The following is a 22,377-nucleotide window of genomic DNA, read 5'->3' on the forward strand; positions in this document are numbered from 1 at the left end:
AAATAGACAGGGGGCTGGAGAAGTTAAGTGGTTTGACCGAATTCAGTGCTCTGACTTTAAGCCACGTTTTAGAGAAGGGCCGATGAATGGGGATGATTTGGAGAGAGGGAGTGACAGGAAGGATGAGTGGGAGGTTGGGGGAGAGAGACACTTAATACCACACACACACACACACACACACACACACACACACACACACACTGGCAGTGAGTTGCAAGGCAGCTATTAACCTAATTAAACACTGTCACACCGGGGCACAGCTACGCACACCCAAAGTTTGGAGACCACCACACTAGGCCCAGTGCTTTGAGCTCTGCAATGCATGGAAATCATGTGGAGATCTTGTTAAAAGGCAGATCCCGATTCTGTAACCTGGGGTGAGTCTGGGATTCTGAATTTCTAACCAGCTTCCCGGTGACGCTGAGTCGACGGGTTCAAGGACCACACTTGCAGGAGGAGGCTCCAAGCCGCCAGTTCTCAGCGTGTGGTCCCTGGCCAGGCAGCATCAGCACTGCCTAGCAACTCTATGGAAATGCAGGTTCTCAGGCCCCGCCGGGACCTGATGAATAAAATACTCTGGGGTTGAGGCCTAGAACCTATGTCTTAACAAGCCCCGCAGGTAATTTGGTGCATGTGAAAATGTGGAGCCATTGCACTAGGTCACAATGCCTCCCCTCACCTTGTTGCCTGTAATTAGCTACATACGTGTAGCAATACTGGATGTGCAACTCATTCTTTCCACTGGGTTGTCTGAAGTTTCTACTAGGAATTTCACCTTTCCTCTAATTCTTTTTTTTTTTTAATATATTTTATTGGTTTTCCACAGAGAAGAAGAGAGAGTTAGAAACATCAATCAGCTGCCTCCTGCACACCCCCTACTGGGGAGGTGCCCGCAACCAAGGTACATGCCCTTGACCAGAATCGAACCTGGGACCCTTGAGTCCGCAGGCCAACGCTCTATCCACTGAGCCAAACCGGTTTCGGCTTTCCTCTAATTCTTTCCAGACACCCTTCAGGTTTGGTGATGACACCAAGATGCAGGGGCTCAAGCGTGCTGCATAATTAAGGAAGGCCTCCCTTATTGGGCTCTCCCTGACGTCCTCTCATTGGTTCACAATTCCAGGCACGGGGCTGAACTAAGAGAGATTCCCAACATCAACACTCAGAAATAAAAACAGCTCCTCAGACTTTTCTTTTAGAGTAAAATATCCCCTGAGCTCATTCACCCCGCTTGACCGCTCTAAACCCCTAGATCTGGTCCCGGATTCCCCAGGACCTAGGTTAATCCTGGGACCTTGTGAATCTGGCTCTCTGTCTGAATGGAAATAACAGCGGGGGGGCCTTCAGATTCAGCTGCCTCCCCAGACTCCAGACTCAGAGTCCACCTCTGGCCTTCCCAGCCCCCTGCAGTCATGAGCTCCGATGCAGAAATGGCCGTTTTTGGAGAAGCTGCTCCCTACCTGCGGAAACCAGAGAAGGAGAGAATTGAAGCACAGAACCGCCCATTTGATTCTAAGAAATCCTGCTTTGCAGTGGATGATAAGGAATTATATGTGAAAGGTATGATTCAGAGCAGAGAAGATGACAAAGTCACGGTCAAGACCCTCGATGACCGGGTAAGTGCTGGTCTCAGATGTCCTTGATAATCAGGGCAGTCTCATTTTCCTTAGGGAGGAATATTGGAAATTGCATGCGGGTCCCTAGGAATCTGGCATTTATCTATCCTGCAGCGAAGCAGCGGGGGAAATTGCCACGGCACACACCTTTGCTCCTGCTTCTTTCCTTCTCTGAGGTCTTGGGCTTTGAGAGTTTTTGTGATGTTTGCTTTGGAGAAAGGGGAAGGTGAGGGTGGAAGAGCTTGGACTATTTAAGAAAGAGATTGGTGCTGATTGCTACTGAGTGGGCTGAGCAAATATAGCTCTTTAGGCTCCAGAGTGACTTACAGAGGAAGCTCCAGAGGCAATACCTAATTTAATGTAGAGAATTATAGTGCACCATTCAATTCAGTATTTACTGGATGCCCACCACCTCTAGGCTACAGCGTTTGTCTCTTTCCAAATAGAATCAAATCTCAGCACCTGCCTTCCCAACGTTTATCACCTAGTGTAGAAGTCAAGATGTACATGGTAGGTATCAATCTCAGGCCACAAACTCGGACATACAAGACAGATCTTGTTTTTCTTTAAATTATTGAACTTAATCTCTGATTTCAACCTCTTTTCACTGGGAAATTATAATTAAAAAAAATAAATTTTCTTCAATTATTCTTGGTGCGCACCCCCCCCCCCCCCCCAAGGCTTGTGCCACATTTTCACAACCTTACCCAGAACCACACCGGGGCCTCACTGCCTCCCTGAAGGATCTGAAAAGAAACAAGTCCCAGAGCCTGAACCTTGGGATTCACAGACATTCCATCGCCCCCTGTGCTCCCTTGGGTGTCTCTCTCATTGAGGGCAAGAGATTTGATCTATGCCAACAAACCCCCTTTCTTTTCTCTTTTCAGTGAAAACTTCAACTTTCTTCTAGAGACTTGGGCTTTTGGAAAACAAAAGCCAGAAAGCCGTAGAGGCTCTTTTCTGCCCTATTTTAGATCTCTTCCTTGTAATGGAGTGCAGAGCCAGTGGCATGCTTGAATGGGGGGAAAAGGTGGGGAAAACACGGAAAGGAAAAAATTAAGTCATAGTCTCAACACACCGTTCAGTCGTGGACTACGCTGCAAGTCCAAAGGTTTTAACTACCGGAGCAGAGGTGCACACGTTGTGAAAGCCTAGCCCTGGTGACTCCGTTGGTTGGAGCGTTGTCTCCTGCGCCAAAATGATTGTGGGTTCATTCCCTTGTCAGGGTGTGTACGGGAGACAACTGATGGATGTTTCTCACATCAATCTCTCTCTCTCCCTTCCCCTCTCTCTAAAAATCAATAAGCATATCCTTGGGTGAGGATTTTAGAAAATTACGAAAGCCTTGAAAGGACAGGGGAGAGAGGAAACATGTTATGGAGAGATGGTACTTGAGCTGAACTTGGAGACTTTCTAGACAGCATTTTAATAGACATTCCAGACAAAGAGCCCACGTGAGTGGAGGTACTGAGGTGGAGACGCACAGAATACATTGGAGTAGTTCTTGCCAGCCTTCCGACCTTTGTCTCACCCCAGCACGCACAGCAAATGGGGTAAACAGAGGCCACTGCCCTGGCCCCGGCCATCCTGAGTCCTACCTGGACCCCGAGGGCTGAAGGACTCTATTGTTCTGCACACCTGGAACCTGCTCCTGACACATCGAATGGCATGCTGACTGGGGGCAGCAGACCTGAACTGATTATGCATTTTGACCAGAATTAGGTTAATCAGGGAGTTATTTGTGGATCATCTCTGGGCCTGGAAATGCATTGCAGTCTCTCACTGCTTCCTCCATACCTGCAGATTGGGGTACGAGTCATCCGCTCCACTCCCATCATTGTTCTTCCTCTCATTATCCAGACACTCACTCTGAACAGTGACCAGGTCTTCCCCATGAACCCTCCCAAATTTGACAAGATCGAGGACATGGCCATGATGACCCATCTGCACGAGCCCGCTGTGCTGTACAACCTCAAAGAGCGCTATGCAGCCTGGATGATCTACGTGAGCGCCCTTCCACATCTGTTTGTTTATCTCTCTGAGTAAAAACATGACCCACATGCTGCATTTTCTGATTTTCTCAGACCTACTCGGGCCTCTTCTGTGTCACCGTCAACCCCTACAAGTGGCTGCCGGTGTATAACCCCGAGGTGGTGGCTGCCTACCGAGGCAAAAAGCGCCAGGAGGCCCCGCCCCACATCTTCTCCATCTCTGACAATGCCTATCAGTTCATGCTGACTGGTGAGTACTTTCTTCAACCCATATTTTAAAAACAAATAGTTAATTATTTGAGCCCTTCACAGGCCTCAGTCATCTGAATGGTTCAATGATCAAAGTGACCTTAGGAGACAGATGATTTCATGATGGAAAGCCCGGGTGCAGTATCTTCCATAAACACAGGCTTATCTGGGGGAATGTGGGACACAGGAGGAGCCCTGCTCCCACCTCCTAAGAACCCCCAACATGGGCATACATGAAAGAGAGACTGTGTTGGTAGCCACTTAGGAATGCAAAGTCTTCCTCCCAATTTCAAGCTCCTCTTTCTCTTCACTAAACTTCCAGAATGGCACAAGAAATAGAGATGTGGTAATACCATCACATCGTCATGCCTAATGTCACTTCCGTCTGTCCAACTCTTACCTGCCTTGCTGTGGTGCAGATACAAGTAGAAGCAAGCATCTGGGATCTGATGACACTTAAAAGTCTTCTACTACAATGCTATCCAAACTCCAGTCATTCTCATGTCACATTCGCAATCCTAGTCATGTCTGCATGCTTAATATCCTTCTTCAAATTGACTAAAGCTAAGGAAGCTTAGTATCACTACTTGTAATAGCTTCCTAAGGGATGCTGTAATAAAGTACCATGGACTGGGGGCCAACAACAGAGATACATTGCTCTGGGGGCTGGAAGCCTGAGATCAAGATGTGGGCAGAGTTGGTTCCTCCTGAGGGCTGAGGGGGGATCTACTCCATGACTCTCCTGGAGCTTCGGGTGGCTTGTTGGCAATAGTCAGTGCTTCTTGGCTTGTAGAAGTGCTACCCTGATCTCTGCCTTCTTGTCCACGTGGCGTTCTCCCTGTGTGCATCTGTCCCCAAATTTTCTCTTTTTATAAGGACACCTGTCATATTGGATTAAGCATCCACCTACTCTCAGTGTGACTCACCTTAACTAATTGCATCTACAATGACCCAGTTTCCAAATAAGCTCAGATCCTGAGGTACCGGGGGTTAGGACTTCACCAGATGAGTTGGGGAGGAGGGAGAGACACAGTTCAAACCCATAACACTACTGTCAATGGAAAACCATCACTTTCCACAAGTGGAAGGTAAAGGTAAAAGAAAAATGCGATGTCAACCCATCAGTGTCCACAAATTCTAATTCAAAGATGTGGCTTCTCACAGCTCTGAGTCTGAGACTTTCTTTGTTAGAAAGGGAGATGAGAAAGTGCCACTGAAGAATTAAGATCTGTGAACACAAGCCTGACAGATCTTAATTGAACTGTGGGATTCGCTGTTCACTTCCCATGCTGCCCATATGACGTGTTTGGGAAATCTGCACAAATTATCTCAAAGAAGTTTACACATGTCCAGATCATCACACTTCTAGTTCATGGCAAAGCCAGACTCTAACCACCCCCAACGTTGCCCAACTTTTATACTCTCTGTTTTTATTGTTTATGTATTTTGTTTTGCTTCCCTATGTCTTTCTAGATCGAGACAACCAGTCTATTCTCATCACGTGAGTAACCTGTGTTTGCACCATGATGACTTGGAGCCAGCGCCACCCTTTCCACTCCTTCACGTCACTCACTTTTAAACCAACAGCGGAGAATCTGGTGCGGGGAAGACGGTGAACACCAAGCGTGTCATCCAGTACTTTGCAACAATTGCAGTTACTGGGGACAAGAAGAAGGAGCAACAGCCAGGCAAAATGCAGGTGAGCAGCTTCCTCCACCCCAGGCTTGCTGGGTGGGTGCCCCGTGTATGCAGAGCTCTGTGCTCAGCAGAGATGCACAGCACAAGGTCTAGCCCCAGCGGTGCTTATGGGGTCCACCTAGTGGACTCAGGCTCTTGCACCAGCTCCATCAGCAACAGCCCAGTGACCTCGAGCAGCTGCACATCCTCCACTGGAGAAGGAATGGTGTGGGCCAGCGGTTCTCAAACTGGAGCACACGTCAATCACTAAGAGGGCTTGTTAACACCAATGGCTGAGCCCAGGCCCAGAATTCCTGATAGAAATTTCTATCTCATATTCACAATCCTGATATTTTTGCCTTTCTAACATATTCCCACTGTTCGTGCTGTTGGTCTGGGGATCACACTTTGAGAACCACTGGGCTGGACAGTAGTTTCCAAGCTGCTCTGGAGCCAGAACGATAAGCCATCAGTGAGGGTGAGGGTAAACACTCTATTTTTATAAGTGGACTTCTGAGGAATCAGTCTCATGAAATATTTTTTGGTACTTAAGGGCTGCGGGTTCGAGTCCCAGTCGGGGGCATGTACCTGGTTTGCAGGTTCCATCTAGCCCTGGTGCAGTAGACAACCAATAGATCTCTCTCTCTCTCTCTCTCTCTCTCTCTCTCTCTCTCTCTCTCTCTCTCCTTCCCTTTCTTCTCTCTATAAAGCAATGGAAAAAATGTTCTTGAATGAATATTTTAAATTGTTTTGAGAAGCACTCTTTCTATTATGTGATCTCTTGGGTCACTTCATGGGTTCTATTATACTTCTGAACCCAAATGTCTATATTGGATGGATCATGATACATGCAGTAAAAGAGGCATATATTCTAAAAAAAAAAATTATGATTTATAATGAGATGTTATCAGAGAAGAGAGGCAGCCAGGGAAATCTGGATGGAACTTGGAATCTGCTGTGGCAGAAGCCACTTTGATGCTGTGCAAATAAGACCCCCTCTAGGATGGGATCTGGAAGCCTCCTCAGGTGAGATGGGGCTGTGGGTACACTTTGAACTGGCCACCAGGTGAGCTGGTCAACATCTCTCCCTGGACCCTCGCCAGAGCATCCACACTTTTGAGTCACGAAGGGGCTACTTCAGAAGACATTTAAAGTCCTCTCTTTTCTTCTTCCTGTTTATTACTAGGGGACCCTGGAGGATCAGATCATCCAGGCCAACCCCCTGCTGGAGGCCTTTGGAAACGCCAAGACCGTGAGGAATGACAACTCCTCGAGATTTGTAAGACTCAGTCCAATTTTCAACTATCCCCCAAAACCAGGCCCTTTCTTCCAGTGCTGGCTATGAAACTAGAATGTAGCTGGCCTTATTCTATCCCCACGTGATTATGGTCAATCTACCCAACTGGGATATTCTCATACATTTTGAAGACAGTATTGGCTTATTCCTGGCAGAGGGAAGATTTAACTGTTCTTTCCTAACTAGTCAGCATCACCTCAGAGCATCCTGAAACCACATGATTCAAATTCCACAAGAGGAGAGCAATTCCTTTACGCTAAAGTTGGTGTCTCTCAGTGGAAACATTTTAAAGTACGAAGTCCATTTAGCAATATCCATTGACTTATTAGCCACAAAAACCTCAGTGTGAATTAAGTTAGCAGATTTGAGCTCCTCCAAGTCAGGAGGTATTGGGAGTAGGAAAAACCTGTTGAAGACATAAGAGCTCAAGTATTGGGAAGAAGTTGATATTGAAGATATTGAAGGATATGTTCATCCATCAACATTTCACTTAAGATTAGCTCAACTAAGGATGAATTTACTTCTACCTTGGCAAAAAACAAAAAACATCAACAAAATCACAAACAAAAACAAATAAAATCCAGCCCTCTACCTAATTTCACTGGCCAGTGGAGCAAGAACCTGAAGGGAAAGCCTTCTTTTATGGCTGTGGTTGCAAAAGTGCATCAAAATGTCACACATGTCGATAGCAGAATGATCTCAGGCTTGCATTTTATTGCCACCTCTCCAAGATAAAATCATATTTGATGAGAAGGTAGGTGTATGAATTAAAGACTGTGGCTCCAAGCCCTGACCTCTTTGTCTTTCGCATGGTCCTTTGTGCATTGCCCATTTGCACGCCTGTATTCCCAGTGGACAACTAAACTCTCCCTTGTAAGGGACGTGTTGCACAGCAGAGATGTGTTACACATACTTGGGCCAATTAGTTATTGTGCTAACATGGCACCAGCTTCAAATGGAAGACGATGCTTTCAGGTACTCCCCATCCTCACTCCCATTTATTTTGTCCAAGGCCTCTTCTCTTGGCCCTGACCCAGAAGTCGCAATCATTCCGGTTATTCTGCTCACCTCTAACCCTCCAAACATGTGCAGGCGAATTTTCCATCATCTTCCATTCAGCAGATAACAACACTGAAGACCCAACACTTACAATTCAAACATACCTCCACTGACCCTTCACTGACTCCTCTTAAGCTTTATTCAGAAAATACTGAGAATATTTTTGAGTACCAACTACATGCCAGACTTTGGTTAAACAGGTAAAGCAAAATTTTCACCCTCAAATATGGTAGAGACAACTTTAGCATATAAGGTAAGAAAGGAGTGTGTGTGTGTGTGTGTGTGTGTGTGTGCGCGCGCGCGCACACACACACACACACACACACACACACACAATTTTACCTCTACCTCCCCACAAAATGGAGAATTCAGACTTTGAGTGGGTCTTTTGGGATCCAGAGAGCCTGGCTGGAGCCTGGGAAATAGGTTTGCCTATAGTAAGTAGTAAGGAAAACTGAGGCAAGAAATATCAGAATTAACAGCCAAAGGCAAAAAATAAGTCACACAGATGGTCCAATCAGACTGTCAAAAGTTTTGAAAAGAGTTTGAAAATTTAACCAAGGAAGTAAAATTACTGCGGTGTCTGTCCACTTGCCATTGGACAGGGGAAGTTCATTCGGATTCATTTTGGAGCCACAGGAAAGCTGGCATCGGCAGACATTGAAACCTGTGAGTCTAAACACTCTATTTTGGTACCTTGGTCTTTGGCCACAAAGGCATCTCTAGGGGAACCTGACATGACATTATTTTTTGTCACCGTAGATCTCTTAGAGAAATCCAGAGTGACGTTTCAGTTATCCAGTGAGAGGAGCTATCATATTTTTTACCAAATCATGTCAAACAAGAAGCCAGAACTAATTGGTAAGTTCTTAGACTATTGTTCTCATCTAACAAATCAGTCACAATGAAACAAACAAACAAACAAAAGCCTGAGATGCTAAATGTATCTTCGTGTTTCACAGACCTGCTTCTGATCTCAACCAACCCCTTTGACTTCCCCTTCGTGAGCCAAGGAGAGGTCACCGTGGCCAGCATCGATGATAGTGAAGAACTGTTGGCGACTGATGTAAGCATTGTGCTGACTTATTGCTTTAAGCTTGTATTATTGTGTTTATGAACTGAGAGGCACCTTAGAGATCTAATGAGAAAACTGAGATCCAGGGCTGCTGGGCGATTATACCCAAGAGCTCAGGAAATTAGCACCCTCCCCGCTGAGCTCCACTTCAGAATGAGAGTGCGGAGAGTCCTCCAAAGCCGCCTTCGGTTCATTCGCTTGCATTTTAGAGTACATTTCTGCATGTGCCAGGTTTTTAAAGGGTTTATTGGACGTTTTCAGGTTACAAATCCATCTACATGGTTCTTTAAGAAAATTTAGAAAATGCAGAAAAGTATAAAGCAGGAAGAGACAGCCCCAGTCTGTAGCAACCGCTCCACCCCTCCTGCTGCCACCACCTCGACCTCCTGTCAGGCACCCAGGTCCCAGCAGGCCCCTCGGGTCCCTGCCTGCTGCTTGGGGGAGTACCTACAGGGTTAATAACTACTAAAACAATGACTCGATCCATTGAACACTTGTGTGGGCTAGGATCTGAGATGAGAGCCTTTGGCTGCATGGCCTCAGTTTAGCCTCAACACCCCTTCTGCGATAGGTGCCACTATGCCCCCCCATTTCACAAAGGTGGAAACAGAATCTTAGAAAAATACAAATTTGCTTGAAAGCACAGAGTTTATAAATGACAGAGAAAGTGTCTGAACCCAGGTCTGCTCTACTACAGAATTTGCATTTTTAACAAAAATACACCGTCTCTGAGCAATTCCTCTCCACCCTGCTGGCCGGGTCCTCACCGAAGCTACAAGGGCTGTCTTGTCCAGGAGCACTGCCCAGGGTCCAGCTTCTTGGCCTTCATTTTGTGAGGTTCCCAAGTGATGCTAATTGTTTTAAAGCGGGTAGATAATGCTCGTGATCAAATACACTTCAGTTAACCAGTTGAGCCATTACACCATTTTAACCAGGTTTTGCCAGCTTTTACTGACTGAAGGTACAGAAAGCGCGGGTTAGTGACCACTGCAAGGCCTGCAGCCCCTGAGAAAGGCCTCCCACATGATTCTGAGGGTCGCAGGTTCTCCCCAGAGGTCGCCTCCTGTCAGGGGCTGCTGTTGCGCCCCCCCCCCGCCCCCCAGGCTTCTCCTGAGCAATGGTTTACGGCCAAGGAGGGGGGTCGCTCCCTCTGAGGATGGCTTTCTCCAAGAGGCTCCCAGGCAGCAGTGCTTTCACCTGGCTCCTTCCAGTTTAGCCACAGTTCTTTCTCCTTTGACCTTCAGAGACCCCTCTCCAGGACACACACGCATCTGCTGGGGTGGGATGTGGAATCACAGGGTGGGGGGATCAGAATCTCTCCTCCTTCGTCACCTCTGGGTGGGAACTCTCCCTCCACCAAAGGGGGCGCCACAGCAAGAGATCTTCATGCTGCAACACCGTCCTGCTGACACTGGCCTCCTGGTCTGTCCCACCAGCGCCCCAGGCACGTCCAGGGATATTTCACCTCCACCAGTGGCATTGATGAGGCTCAGCCTGCAAACCCGGATATGTAATCACTATGTATACCCCAGAGAAGGCTTTTCTAGTTTAAATGTTTGTAGTAGAAGATGGGCCAAGTGGTTATAAAACCAAGTTAGCAATTGCTATAAGCTTGGAAGTGACCCAGTGCTATCTCCAGTCCCCGTCTTATTGCATCCTGCCTATTACTCACCCTTCTTAGAACCTCTGTTCTTCACCTGGAAGTTTGGAAAAATCTGTACACCTGTGAGATTCTCACAGGGGCTCAAGGAGATAGCATGGACGGCGCCTAACTCCATGCCTAATACACAGAGGGCTCTGCAAAAGTTAGTTCTTTCTCATGTGAGAAATGAGGGTGTTCTCTTTAATGATCTTCCCTTCCGGTGCTAAACTATGCTTGGTTCTGAACCGTATTGGAATTCCTAGGCTGCAATGCCACATTCTCAAGCTGCTGGACTCTGTTTCTCAGACACTATCCATTAGACTTCCTTCCCCCTGTTTCACACAATGGCTCCCAATGGCCTTATTTAGAAAATATCCCCCCAAAGCTATGTACAGTGGGAAAGGATTAGAGTCAGTTCCTATTGAATGAAACAAAACTTATTCACATTTCCTTCCCATAATCTCCACCTACCCAGCAAACACGTTAAATTAAAGAAACAGGTTTTAACTCCTAACTTACTATGCCCCACCTGTCATCCACGTATGTGGGCAAGGGCTGCCTCACGTGCTATGCAAAAAGGCTAAGCGAGGTCTTTGCCAGAGAAAAGCTGCATTTGCATCCCTGAGTCCCACGGCGACCGCTGTCCTGTCTTTAATTCCCAGAATGCCATTGACATCCTGGGCTTCAGCTCTGAGGAGAAGGTTGGGATCTACAAGCTCACGGGCGCCGTGATGCACTATGGGAACATGAAGTTCAAGCAGAAGCAGCGGGAGGAGCAGGCGGAGCCCGATGGCACCGAAGGTAACCCCTCTGGGACGGGGGCTGGAATGGGCTGTTGGCCTGCGTGCACATGTGAGACGAACTGTGTTCATCTCCAGAGCTGCTCTTGGAAAACTGTACAAACTGAATCTGAGGAGTCCAAGCTCATTGTGCACGTGCTGGGGGAGTTGATTCACTCGGTCAAGGAACCCTATAGTGGTGAATCCTGGAAAAACAAAAAGCATAATTCTCATGGGAATAATCACCATCCACACGGCTCTCTCTCACCAGCAGTTTCCCTGTTATCTTAAGGTGGACATTTATGAGAGGAGATGGTTAAGCAAACGTCCCCTTCTCTCTGTGCATATCATTATTAATATCCAGAACACTTTCCTAATCACCGGGCCGAAGACGAAGCCTTTAGTACAGTGGCAGCTAGGTTTCACCCTCCCATCACTTTCTCTTCACTCTGACATCTATTGAACTTGAGCCTGAACAAGGGCCAGGTTACAAATCTTCCTGCCCAGGACTCTCCTGTGGATGATCTCACCGCTCCCCTCTGCCTCATCCCCAGGAGGCCTGGAAATGCAGCAGAGGCAGTGGGAGGGGCTCACAGCAGCAGCAGCCACCCCCAGGCGCCCTGCTCATATGGCCTCTGCCTCTCGCACTGCATTCCATGTGAAGCGGTGCATACTGAACCCCAGATGATAGAAGGGAGCAATAGCCTTGAATTAATATTAGCACTGATCATAAAGGTCCACCTGATTAGGTCAGATTTGCCCAAGACAATCTCTTTTTAGTAACTCAAAGTCAGCTGATTAGTAACCTCATCACAGAAATAATATCCTATCACATCCACAGGTTTCACCCACATCCAAATAGAGGGGATTATATGGGGAATGTCCAGCAGGGGGTGCAAATCTTGGGCACCATCTTGGAATCCTGCCTATCCCAATGGTGCACATGGGGAGGTAACAGGAGAGAAACTCGGTGTCAGAGCAGGAAGCACTTCTGATTGGGGTAATTGGGGAAGGCTTCCTGGAGGAGGGGGCACTGACATTGACTTTGAAGGATGGGTAGGATCCTGAAAGGTGAGGGTGAGAGGGCAGTCTAGTCAGAAGAAATATCATGAGCCAGGGGCAGAGGAGGGAATGTGATGGGACTGAGGAGCAACGAGTGGTCCACTTGGGCTACAGAAGAGGATATGTGTAGTGGATTTATAAGGGATGAGAATTAAAGGTGATTATTTTGGCATCAGTTTGGGAAGGCTTTGAGTGCCAGGATAAATGGTTTAGAATGTGTGTGGTAGGCACCAGAAGCCATGGATATCCCAAGTAGCGCAGCCGTATGTGGGACAACCTAGAAGTAATCTGTAAGCAGTCAGACTCACCAAGAATGTGGGACGCTGGAAAAAAATGTATCAGGTTCCTCAGGAAGAGCAGACCATATTGCCACATCTGACAGCAGGTCCCAGCCCTCCCCCAGCCCTGGTAACTGTGTGCTCAGTGCTCAGGATCAGGAAGAGCCTGGAACGGGTAGAGGGGGGCAGTGGGAGCGGGGGCTGAGCTTCTCTGATGGTGGTAGCAATCTAGGTTAATATTCACAGAGTGGTCACCATGCACCAGGTCCACATCACAACAACCCAGACAGTGTACAAATGACAAAACTGAGGCATAAAGGAAGCACAGACAATGTTTGAACCAGGCAGACTGACTCCAGAGCTCAGGTTCTCTGTACCATACTGTGCACAACCACAGCTCTTGGAAACAATGGAGATGCCAGCTATTTTGAAGGTGAAATGAGCAGGATTTGGTGCCAGTTTTAACAGAGGCATGTCATTAGTGAGAAGGAAGGACGTGATCACCCCAAGCTTTCAAGATTAAGTGACTAGAAGAATAATGGTACCATGCACCAAAATGGACACAGCAGAAAAAAACCATAGTTTGAACAAAGAGTAAAAGCATGCATTTGGCCTCTTATCAAACACTTAACAAATACTGTGCTGATTTTTATTAACTCCCTAACCAGTAATGAGGAGATGGTCTCCACCGAGGAGGAGCTGTCACTGGGGAGCAACATTTTCCACCATGAGCGTAATGCCAGGAGCCAGGCTCATCCCAAAGCTAACTGAACTTCCAATGAACTACAAGTTGCCAAGAGTCAACTACTTTTGACCATCTCCCAACCCTTAAAGACTGGGTCAAGGTTTTATACTTCTCTCTCAGCTCTTAGTACAGTGTCTTGCACAAATTAGTAAGGTGTTTAACATTTTGTTGTACTAGCAGACTCCAATATTACTGTGTAACTGTATTTTTAAATGAAATTTAAATATCGGTAGAGCAAGATCAACCTATAATTAAAGATTGTGTCTAGAAGGCAAATTGAAAAAAATTTAAAACCTGGAGCCCTGAACCATGGAATTTAAGCTTCATTGGACAAGGCCAGGCCTGGCCACATAGAACATAAAAACATCAAGAAGGATTATAGAAAACATTTCTGGAAGGACCCAGGGCCCGATTGGACACTTCAGCATCTGCTGTTTTTGTGTGATACCATTTCTCCTCTTCCTTCAGTGGCTGACAAAGCTGGATACCTGATGGGTCTGAATTCTGCAGAGATGCTGAAAGGCCTGTGCTGTCCGAGGGTGAAGGTCGGGAATGAGTATGTCACTAAAGGGCAAAATGTCCAGCAGGTAATGGAGATGCTCTGAATCCAGTTGACTCGGGTATTTTGCTATTTTCACCATAATCTTAAAGTGGTTTGGGTTGCAGGTATCAGAAATACATATGAAACTTGCTTCAACATTGGGGTTCATCAAGGGATGCAAATCAAGGCGTGCCCATTGGGTCTCCTGGGAGCCTGGAGCCAGGCACCCTCTCTCCAGCTCCTTCTCTGGGGCTCCCTGGGATGCCATTGCTCTTCTTTTCTGTTGTGTCCTCACCAGGCAGATAAGTTTTCTCCACCTCTCCTGCCCACAGCCGCCCTGCAGCTCCCACATTGATATCTCCATGGTTCTAGCCTCGCCCTGAGACTGAGACCAGTGTCTTTTGATCCCAATTCCAAATTCTCAGGAAAGACATTCTTTTTAACCCAACTTGGATCAAATATCCATATCTGGTTCAATTAAGTAGAGCCAAGTGTTATAACCAGAGTGGTTAAAAAACGAAATGTATATTGGGATAGTTCGCAGGAAAGGAGAAACATTATGAGCTGGGAAAAGCCTCAAGAAATAGTTAGTATTAGGTTGAACTACATAAAATTGTCATTTCCAACTGTTTTTAATCATCAAGATGTCAACTTCATATGTTTCAACTTAACACAACCATAAACACACTAGTTTGAGGCTTGAGTGGGTGATCCTTCTTCAAGGTGACCAACTCCGTGGGTGCTCTGGCCAAATCCATCTACGAGAAGATGTTCCTGTGGATGGTCACCCGCATCAACCAGCAGCTGGACACCAAGCAGCCCAGGCAGTACTTCATCGGGGTCTTGGACATCGCTGGCTTTGAGATCTTTGATGTGAGTTGTTGGGTAGATGACTGGCCTATAAAGGCCCTCCCACTTTGTGTCCGCTTTACTGGATCTCACTGAATTTCCAAACTCCCTCAAACTGTTTTTCATTTGAAACACCTAGTACAACAGCCTGGAGCAGCTGTGCATCAACTTCACCAACGAGAAACTGCAACAGTTTTTCAACCACCACATGTTCGTGCTGGAGCAGGAGGAGTACAAGAAGGAAGGCATCGAGTGGGAGTTCATCGACTTCGGGATGGACCTGGCTGCCTGCATCGAGCTCATTGAGAAGGTAAAGAAATAAATGCTATCCTCAGGGATAGCTCCTCTTTACGTGGGACCATCACCTCTTTGCTCTAACTCTTTCCTGCTAATACGCTGCTGCCCCTAACCCCACTGCCCCAGGCTGTAAGCCCTCTGATAGTAGAATCCCCTTGTGCATAAAGGCTAAGTGTTCGGAAAGCACCCAGAATCTGTCCAGACACCTAGAGGGGTGCCTGGGTGGTTAAAATCCCAGGGCTCAGTTATCTCCAAGAATGTGATGGGAGCCCAGCAGGGACTGTGGCATTTCATACCCTTCTGGTTTGTCCAATGACCCATGGAGGAGGGACGATGGAGCAGTGGGGTTCAATGTCACTGGGAAAACACAGATAACATTAACTTTAAAAAAATGTTTTCCATAATGTTTTGAGCGCTGTTTATGTTGGAAGGAGGTGAATGCTGATCAACCCAGATACGATTGTTTAAAATATTACTCATATTTTAAAAAATAAGATAAAATTACTCATATTACTTTATGTCTGTATACATAACTACACTTTTGTAGTTATGTACATAGACATAACTAACTATTGCTAAAAGTGAGCTACATTTATATACACATAATTTCATTCCATATACTATTGTTCAAAAAATATTAATTAAGCACATACCATATGTCTAGCGCTGCTCTGTCATTGCACCAAACAGACCAAGGGCCTTGCTCTCACAGCACTTCCAGTCCAGTGTTCTAGTAACAGAGTGACAGCACCAAAGTGGCTTTGGCTCCTGCAGACAATGGAGTCATTGGAATAGACTGGTATTGAATCCTGTTATGCTCCTTCTAGCCCATGGGCATCTTCTCCATCCTGGAAGAGGAGTGCATGTTCCCCAAGGCCACGGACACCTCCTTCAAGAACAAGCTGTATGACCAGCACCTGGGCAAGTCCAACAACTTCCAGAAGCCCAAGGTCGTCAAAGGCAAGGCCGAGGCCCACTTCTCGCTGGTGCACTACGCGGGCACCGTGGACTACAACATTGCCGGCTGGCTTGACAAGAACAAGGACCCCCTGAATGAGACCGTGGTCGGGCTGTACCAGAAGTCTTCCCTGAAGCTGCTGTCCTTCCTTTTTTCCAACTATGCTGGTGCAGAAGCAGGTGAAATTCTTTTATCTCTTAACCTGTGGAAATCTCTGTGTAATTATTCATAACCCAAAGCTGCTTATGAAGCAGCAGTAGTTGAGCACAAGCTTTGGGCTGAGCTTGCTTTATTTGTTGTCTCTGATCTCCATTTTCTTTTCTCCCCTTCTTCCTCTCCTTATGATGTGGAGCTCTATGGAGCTTGACAAACCTCTCAGTGGACGTGATAGCCAATACCTCATTCTTTAATAGTTTTTTATTGAGATAAAATTCACCCTTTAAAAATTTAGTGATTTTTAAGGCAGCCAATCAATGATTCTCTCTCATCATTGATGTTTCTATCTATCTCTCCCTCTCCCTTTCTCTCTGAAATCAATAAAAATATATTTTTAAAAAATAGTGATTTTTAATATACTGACAGGGTTGTAAAACCATCACATTATCTAATTCAAGAACATTTTCATCACCTTTGTAACCCATTAGCTGTTGCTTCTCACCCCTCACATCCCTACCCGCTAACAACTACTGGTCTTTCTGTCTCTATGGGTTTGTCTGTTCTGGATATTTTGCGTATGAAGTCATACACTCTGTGGTCTTTTGTGTCTGGCTTCTTTCACTTAGCCTAGTGTTTTCAAGGTTGTTCATATTGTAGTATGTATCAGCACTTCTCTACTTTTATAGATGAATAATATTCCTTTGTATGTAAATACACATTTTGTCCATCTGGGTTGATGGACATTTGGGTTGTCTCCACTTCTTGGCCATTGTGAATAATGCTGCTATGACCATTTGTATATAAGTTTTAATGTGGAAATATGCTGTCAATTTTCCTGGGCATACACCCAGGAGGGAATCACTGAATCATATGATAACTCCATGCTTAGCTTTCTTGAGTAACTTCTAGACTGTTCTCCAAAGTGGCTGTACAAGCCAGTATCGCTTTGTAAGGTTATTCATATATGTATTTTTAAAATAACTGATCAAGGGCCATGGCTCCAGCCCCAGCTCTGGGCGCCTGGGGCGAGGCATTGATGTCTGTGTGGTCCCAATTCCCTCTCCTAGAAAAGAAGTGGCCACATGGGTGCTTTCCAGGGGTTTTTAAAAATCATGGGTGATCGTAAATGCATAAACTTGACAAATTTATGTTTTTAGTTTGAAAATACATGCAATATAATCATTCATTCTATAATTAGATCCTTTTAAAAATTAATGGCACAAATTTAAACTTGAACAATTAACATCATCTTCCTTTAATCTAATCAGAGTTCTCTGTGACTGTATTGGATAACCTTAGAGATACACCAGGACTCTAAATATAAGACCCCCGGTGGGTGTGGATCTGGGGAAGTGGTTTCCTGCCTATCTTCCCCCAACCCAAACACGAATCCAGGAGATTGGAGTGAGGAGAGTACGGGGGAAACTAAGACATGATATTTCCCACATGAATCTTGATGACATATCAGAGACTAAATCAGAAATTGAGCCATTTAGGAAAAGTAGACCTGGTATCACTGACTCCAAATCAAATTTCCATGTTTTAGAAAAGAATATTATACAACTCATTCCTTGTAGTATATTCTTGAGAATGTTCAGTTGTATTACTTCTGGTTACTTTCTCATTAAGAGTTGAACAGGGACTCAAGCACAGAAGGAGGTAACCCCATGAAAGAGAGGACAGTCCTCAGAGGGGTGTCTCCATCTTGCCGGCGACTTGGCTGAGCATCAGGTCTGACTTTTGAAGGAAAAGATTCTCCTTGGATGCTGAGGACCTCAGTTCTACCCCAGTTCAATGCCGTCCACACCCCACCCCACCCCATCCCCACAGTGACAAGGGTGCGCATGCCCAAATCTAAGTGGTTTGGAGGCACATTAAAAACCAAACAAGTAAAAACCCTCAGGTCTCTTACATCACGAGAAAACCAAACCTTCAGGGCTGGGAGAGTGATGTCCTCAGAGCTGCATCTGACACCTCCTCTGTGTCTGTCTCCAGGTGACTCCGGGGGGAGCAAGAAAGGAGGGAAGAAGAAGGGCTCCTCCTTCCAGACCGTGTCGGCGGTGTTCAGGGTGCGTGTTTGGCCCCCTCCACGCCCAGCTGCTGTTGTTTTGCCCAGTGAGGCATTCGCTAAGGTAAATGAGCTTGTTCTGGTTTGTGCCCAGGAAAACCTCAACAAACTGATGACCAACCTGAGGAGCACTCACCCTCACTTTGTACGATGTCTGATTCCCAATGAAACCAAGACTCCTGGTGAGTGAGAACCCACAAGAGCAGAGCTCCCTGAAACGTGTGCAAAATTCTGGGGGTGTGAGCGCACACATGCGTGTGTGTGCGCGTGTGTGTGTGCGTGCGTGCGTGTGTGTGTGTGTGTGTGTGTGTTCACACGCACCGCTGTGTCTCTGAGGAAAGCTCTCTAGTCTTTGTCACTTCTCTAGACAATCTATGAAACAGCTGCCAGATTTAGCAAAGAAAAGCACCAGACACCCCACGAAATTTGAATCCAGATAAACAATGAAAAGTGTCTTAGTAGAGCGATGACTTATGAAATATTTGGGAAATACTTATACTAAAAATATATTCACTGCTAATCTGAAATTCAAATTCAACTGGGCATCTTGTATGGTTTATTGGGCACTCCTACTATGAAATCACATCCCAAGTATTGCATATACAGACATAGATACATGAAATCCATAACTTTCATAAGGTTCCTAAAGGGCTCTGTGGTTCCCTTTCCCCCAGAGTGAAGAACCACCAGAACTGACAAGTAATTCTCTTAGGTATTCCATAATAAAACCAGCATCAATAACAGCTGTTTCCTGAGCTAGACGGTATGTCAGCCACTTCATTACATTGCCTCTACTGCTTACAACAGTTCTCTGCACGAGGAGTAATGATCTCCATCTTACAGAAGAGGAAACTGAGGATGAGACCACGTGTACAGGGAACACTGTGCAGCCCAGCAGACCCTCCACCACACCCAACCCTGGAGTCACAAACATTCCCATAGTACAGCTGTGTTTCAGGGTCGTTTGTCACAAAGAGAAAAACGAACCGTCACACGGAGCTGTGGCTACAAGGTAGCTCACTCCCCAGTCAAGCTGTTCTATCCCGAATGTGAGTAACCTCCCTGCCTTGGCAACATTACAAGTGAGCAGAGGAATTAGATAGTGGAGGAAAGAAATCCCAGCTTCACCTTCTACTCCCCGTGGGACCCTAAGCCCAGTAACTAAGCTTCTGCTCTATAAAGCAAAATCTGTGCTCATTCATCCATTTATTTAGTTAGCTCTTCATTCATTCATTTATGTAATGAGCACTTATAAAATGTTCACTCACTTTGTAAATATTAACTCATTTAACCCACCTCAGAGGGTGGTGAAGAGTAAATGAATGAGTACAAGGCAAGCATTTAAAGCAGGACCAATCACATTGTGAACACTCAGTAAATGTTGGCTGTCAATTATAATAATGATAATTATTATAGGATAATAATATTTAGGATGATAAACATTATGAGAATAACATTATTTATAATAATGATAATATGGGAATTATTATTACTATTACTTAAAATAAAAAACTTTAATTCCCCAAACTACCTGGTCTACATATTTAGTGGAATTTATTTTCCATGGAAGTTCTGTTCTGAAGTCTAAGTTAAAGGCACGGTATCTGGGGCAGGCTGCACCCCTCCCCGAGAGCCAACCCAGCTGGCTGCACCCCTCCCTGAGAGCCCAGCACAGCCAGTTCCCTCCAGTGTAGGAACAGAACTGTTTCTCTGGTTAAGCATCAAATGAAATTGTTGGCTTGCATTGTCTTAAAGAAAATCAAGTTCCATTATTGTTGTTTATGGATTTGTACCTGTGCCATGACTCTTCTGTAAGGCACATGGCCTGCAAGTGTCAGGTGAGGGGAAATAGACTGAACGTCTGGGTCCAAACTGCACCTGAGGGGCCCAGGGGCTTGGTAATCCATTGGGTTACTATTCCTTCTGGAAGGCAGACTTTACCGAAACCTCTGTCCCTCCCTCTCTGTTGACACCCCCTTTGCTCGTGCACTCTCTGTTTCTTCCTGGGGGTAGACTAACACGCTGATACAGGAGCCTGGGGGTAGACTAACACGCTGACACCGGAGCCTGGGCAACTCCGGAAAGCACTGCGGCCACTCCTTTTCTAGGAGAGGGAAGTGGGACCATGCAGACTTCAATGCCTCACCCCAGGCGCCCAGAGCTGGGGCTGGAGCCATGGCCCTTGATCCAGCCACAAGCCCCCTCCCCCCACGGGCGCCCTTGGTGCTTTGTAGCTGTCCTCGCTGTCCTCCAGGACTCAGGGGTACAGCCTCTCTCGCCAGCTGGAGCTGGAGCCCCTCGGAACAGGGCTCGGGGCTCAGTCCTCGCGCTTGCTCTGTGGCAAACCTGGATCCCACCAAGTGTGTGCTGTGCACGGGCCCGTGGGTGACTCACTGCTGCTTTAATGTGGGTCTGTCATTATTCAGGTCGGGGAGGCCAGCAGATCAGCAGGCGACTGCACTGGAAGACAGTTATTCACAGTGGCCAAGGGGAAAAGGCCACCGCACCACACAGGGCCCTTCGGGGACCTCCAGGGTCAGGCAGGAGGAAGGGGAGTGTGGGGAGCCCTGGGCAAGAGCCTTTATTGTGGTTTCCACAGGAAGATGTGGGCGAGGCACGGGGAGGAGGTTTGGGATTGGCTGGTTCGAATACCTTCACTGGGCTCTGGGGGTAGAGGCTGTCCTTAGGTGTCGGGCACCTGGCCCTCGGGGGAGCAGGGCCTGGGAATACAGGCCCTGAGGGTGAGAGCCCGATTCAGGTAGTGGTTGGGGGCGACGGGCTCTGGATTGGTTGGCTCGCCTATGAATTACGTGTCCGTAGGGGAGTACTTTGCCATCTCTAGGAATTGGCTGGTTCTGGGCAAAGCAGTCTCTCCTGGGCCAACACGGCGCCTAGATGTCAAAGTATCATAAAACACAGAAAATAAAACACACAATTAGTACCACTGCCCACGAAGGCTGAAGTAGCTGGAGGAAGGAGGGGCCGAAGGAATAACTAAGGGGGGATAAAGAGGAAAATATCCTGCAGCCAACGTAAGATGGAAAGATGAATCAGTAGCTTGGGGACCTTCGCAGGAGCTTTGCCTGCTGGTACAAAGGCAAGGGGGTCTTTCTCATGGACAAACTGCCTCCGCCTGGGTTGAGGGGGACATAGAGAGGGATCTAAGAGAACTCAACCCCGAATTCTGAGCTTGCAGGAATTGAGGGGCCACGGGGGTCGGGGGTCCAGGCTCAGACCTGCTATTACCTTTCGAGGCACTTCCCCTCTCCGGGCCCAGCCTCCCTCAGCATCCTCCCGCCTTATAGAGCGGCTTTGTGGGAACTAGCAACAGTCCCCACCGAGTGGACATGTTTGGCAAGCAGAGTGGCGCTCTGGCCTCCCCAGCATAAAATGATGGCGTTTCCACTTTCTTCTGCCTGAAAGGGTTGTCTGCACTCTCTCTCTGCTCCTGGTCCCGGTGGAGATGAGTCCGCCACATCATGAACGCAGCCTGGTGCTCAAAGTGCCACAGCGAGTAGCTAGCTATTGTGCCCCTTTCAGTGTGGCAGGGGCTGGTTTAAGCTCTTCACTCAGGTGAACTCACTTCGTCCTCACAACAGCCTTATGAGGTGGATACCGTCGTTATATTTATTTTACAGATGAGGAAACTGTGGCATAAAAAGTACAAGTTCACACGGCTAGTAAACAAGTTCACAGGTTAGAAGCCTCAGCGGAGAAACAATGGGATTGGACTGGATGCTTTCCATGGTTCCCTCTCGTCAGAGATTCTCCGAGTTTCTGACACATTTCCTCCTTGCTCTTAACCACTTCTTCCTCGAGAATCACTCTCCACTAGGACCTCTGGGAATGATGGAGAAGTTGTCTATCTGGGCTGCCCAGTATGGTTATACGACATGTGGCTAGTACCTGGTGCAACTAAGACAGTGGTTCTTTCACTTGAATGAATTTTGAATTAAATGTAAATAGCCACATGCGGCCAAAGACTACTAGACCAGACAGTGGTACAGCTCTAGAAGAATCTTGAAAATTGTATAAATG

General features: G+C 46.7%; 1 protein-coding gene across 1 annotated transcript in view; it reads left to right on the forward strand.

Annotated features, from left to right (window-relative positions):
* The first annotated feature begins 1,412 nt into the window (after positions 1 to 1,412).
* Positions 1,413 to 22,377, forward strand: part of LOC103296960 (myosin-13) — a 47,386-nt gene continuing 26,421 nt past the window's right edge. Inside the window, exons 1-16 of the mRNA XM_008153586.2 lie at positions 1,413 to 1,616; positions 3,477 to 3,620; positions 3,701 to 3,857; positions 5,330 to 5,357; positions 5,444 to 5,555; positions 6,720 to 6,812; positions 8,495 to 8,558; positions 8,652 to 8,750; positions 8,852 to 8,955; positions 11,269 to 11,407; positions 13,939 to 14,057; positions 14,735 to 14,884; positions 15,000 to 15,170; positions 15,985 to 16,294; positions 18,267 to 18,340; positions 18,434 to 18,521. Of these exons, the coding sequence (XP_008151808.2) occupies positions 1,413 to 1,616; positions 3,477 to 3,620; positions 3,701 to 3,857; positions 5,330 to 5,357; positions 5,444 to 5,555; positions 6,720 to 6,812; positions 8,495 to 8,558; positions 8,652 to 8,750; positions 8,852 to 8,955; positions 11,269 to 11,407; positions 13,939 to 14,057; positions 14,735 to 14,884; positions 15,000 to 15,170; positions 15,985 to 16,294; positions 18,267 to 18,340; positions 18,434 to 18,521 (2,056 nt within the window). The remainder of the gene's footprint in view (positions 1,617 to 3,476; positions 3,621 to 3,700; positions 3,858 to 5,329; positions 5,358 to 5,443; positions 5,556 to 6,719; positions 6,813 to 8,494; positions 8,559 to 8,651; positions 8,751 to 8,851; positions 8,956 to 11,268; positions 11,408 to 13,938; positions 14,058 to 14,734; positions 14,885 to 14,999; positions 15,171 to 15,984; positions 16,295 to 18,266; positions 18,341 to 18,433; positions 18,522 to 22,377) is intronic.

This window comes from Eptesicus fuscus, chromosome 20, assembly GCF_027574615.1.
Source record: "Eptesicus fuscus isolate TK198812 chromosome 20, DD_ASM_mEF_20220401, whole genome shotgun sequence".
NCBI classification, from domain to species: domain Eukaryota; kingdom Metazoa; phylum Chordata; class Mammalia; order Chiroptera; family Vespertilionidae; genus Eptesicus; species Eptesicus fuscus.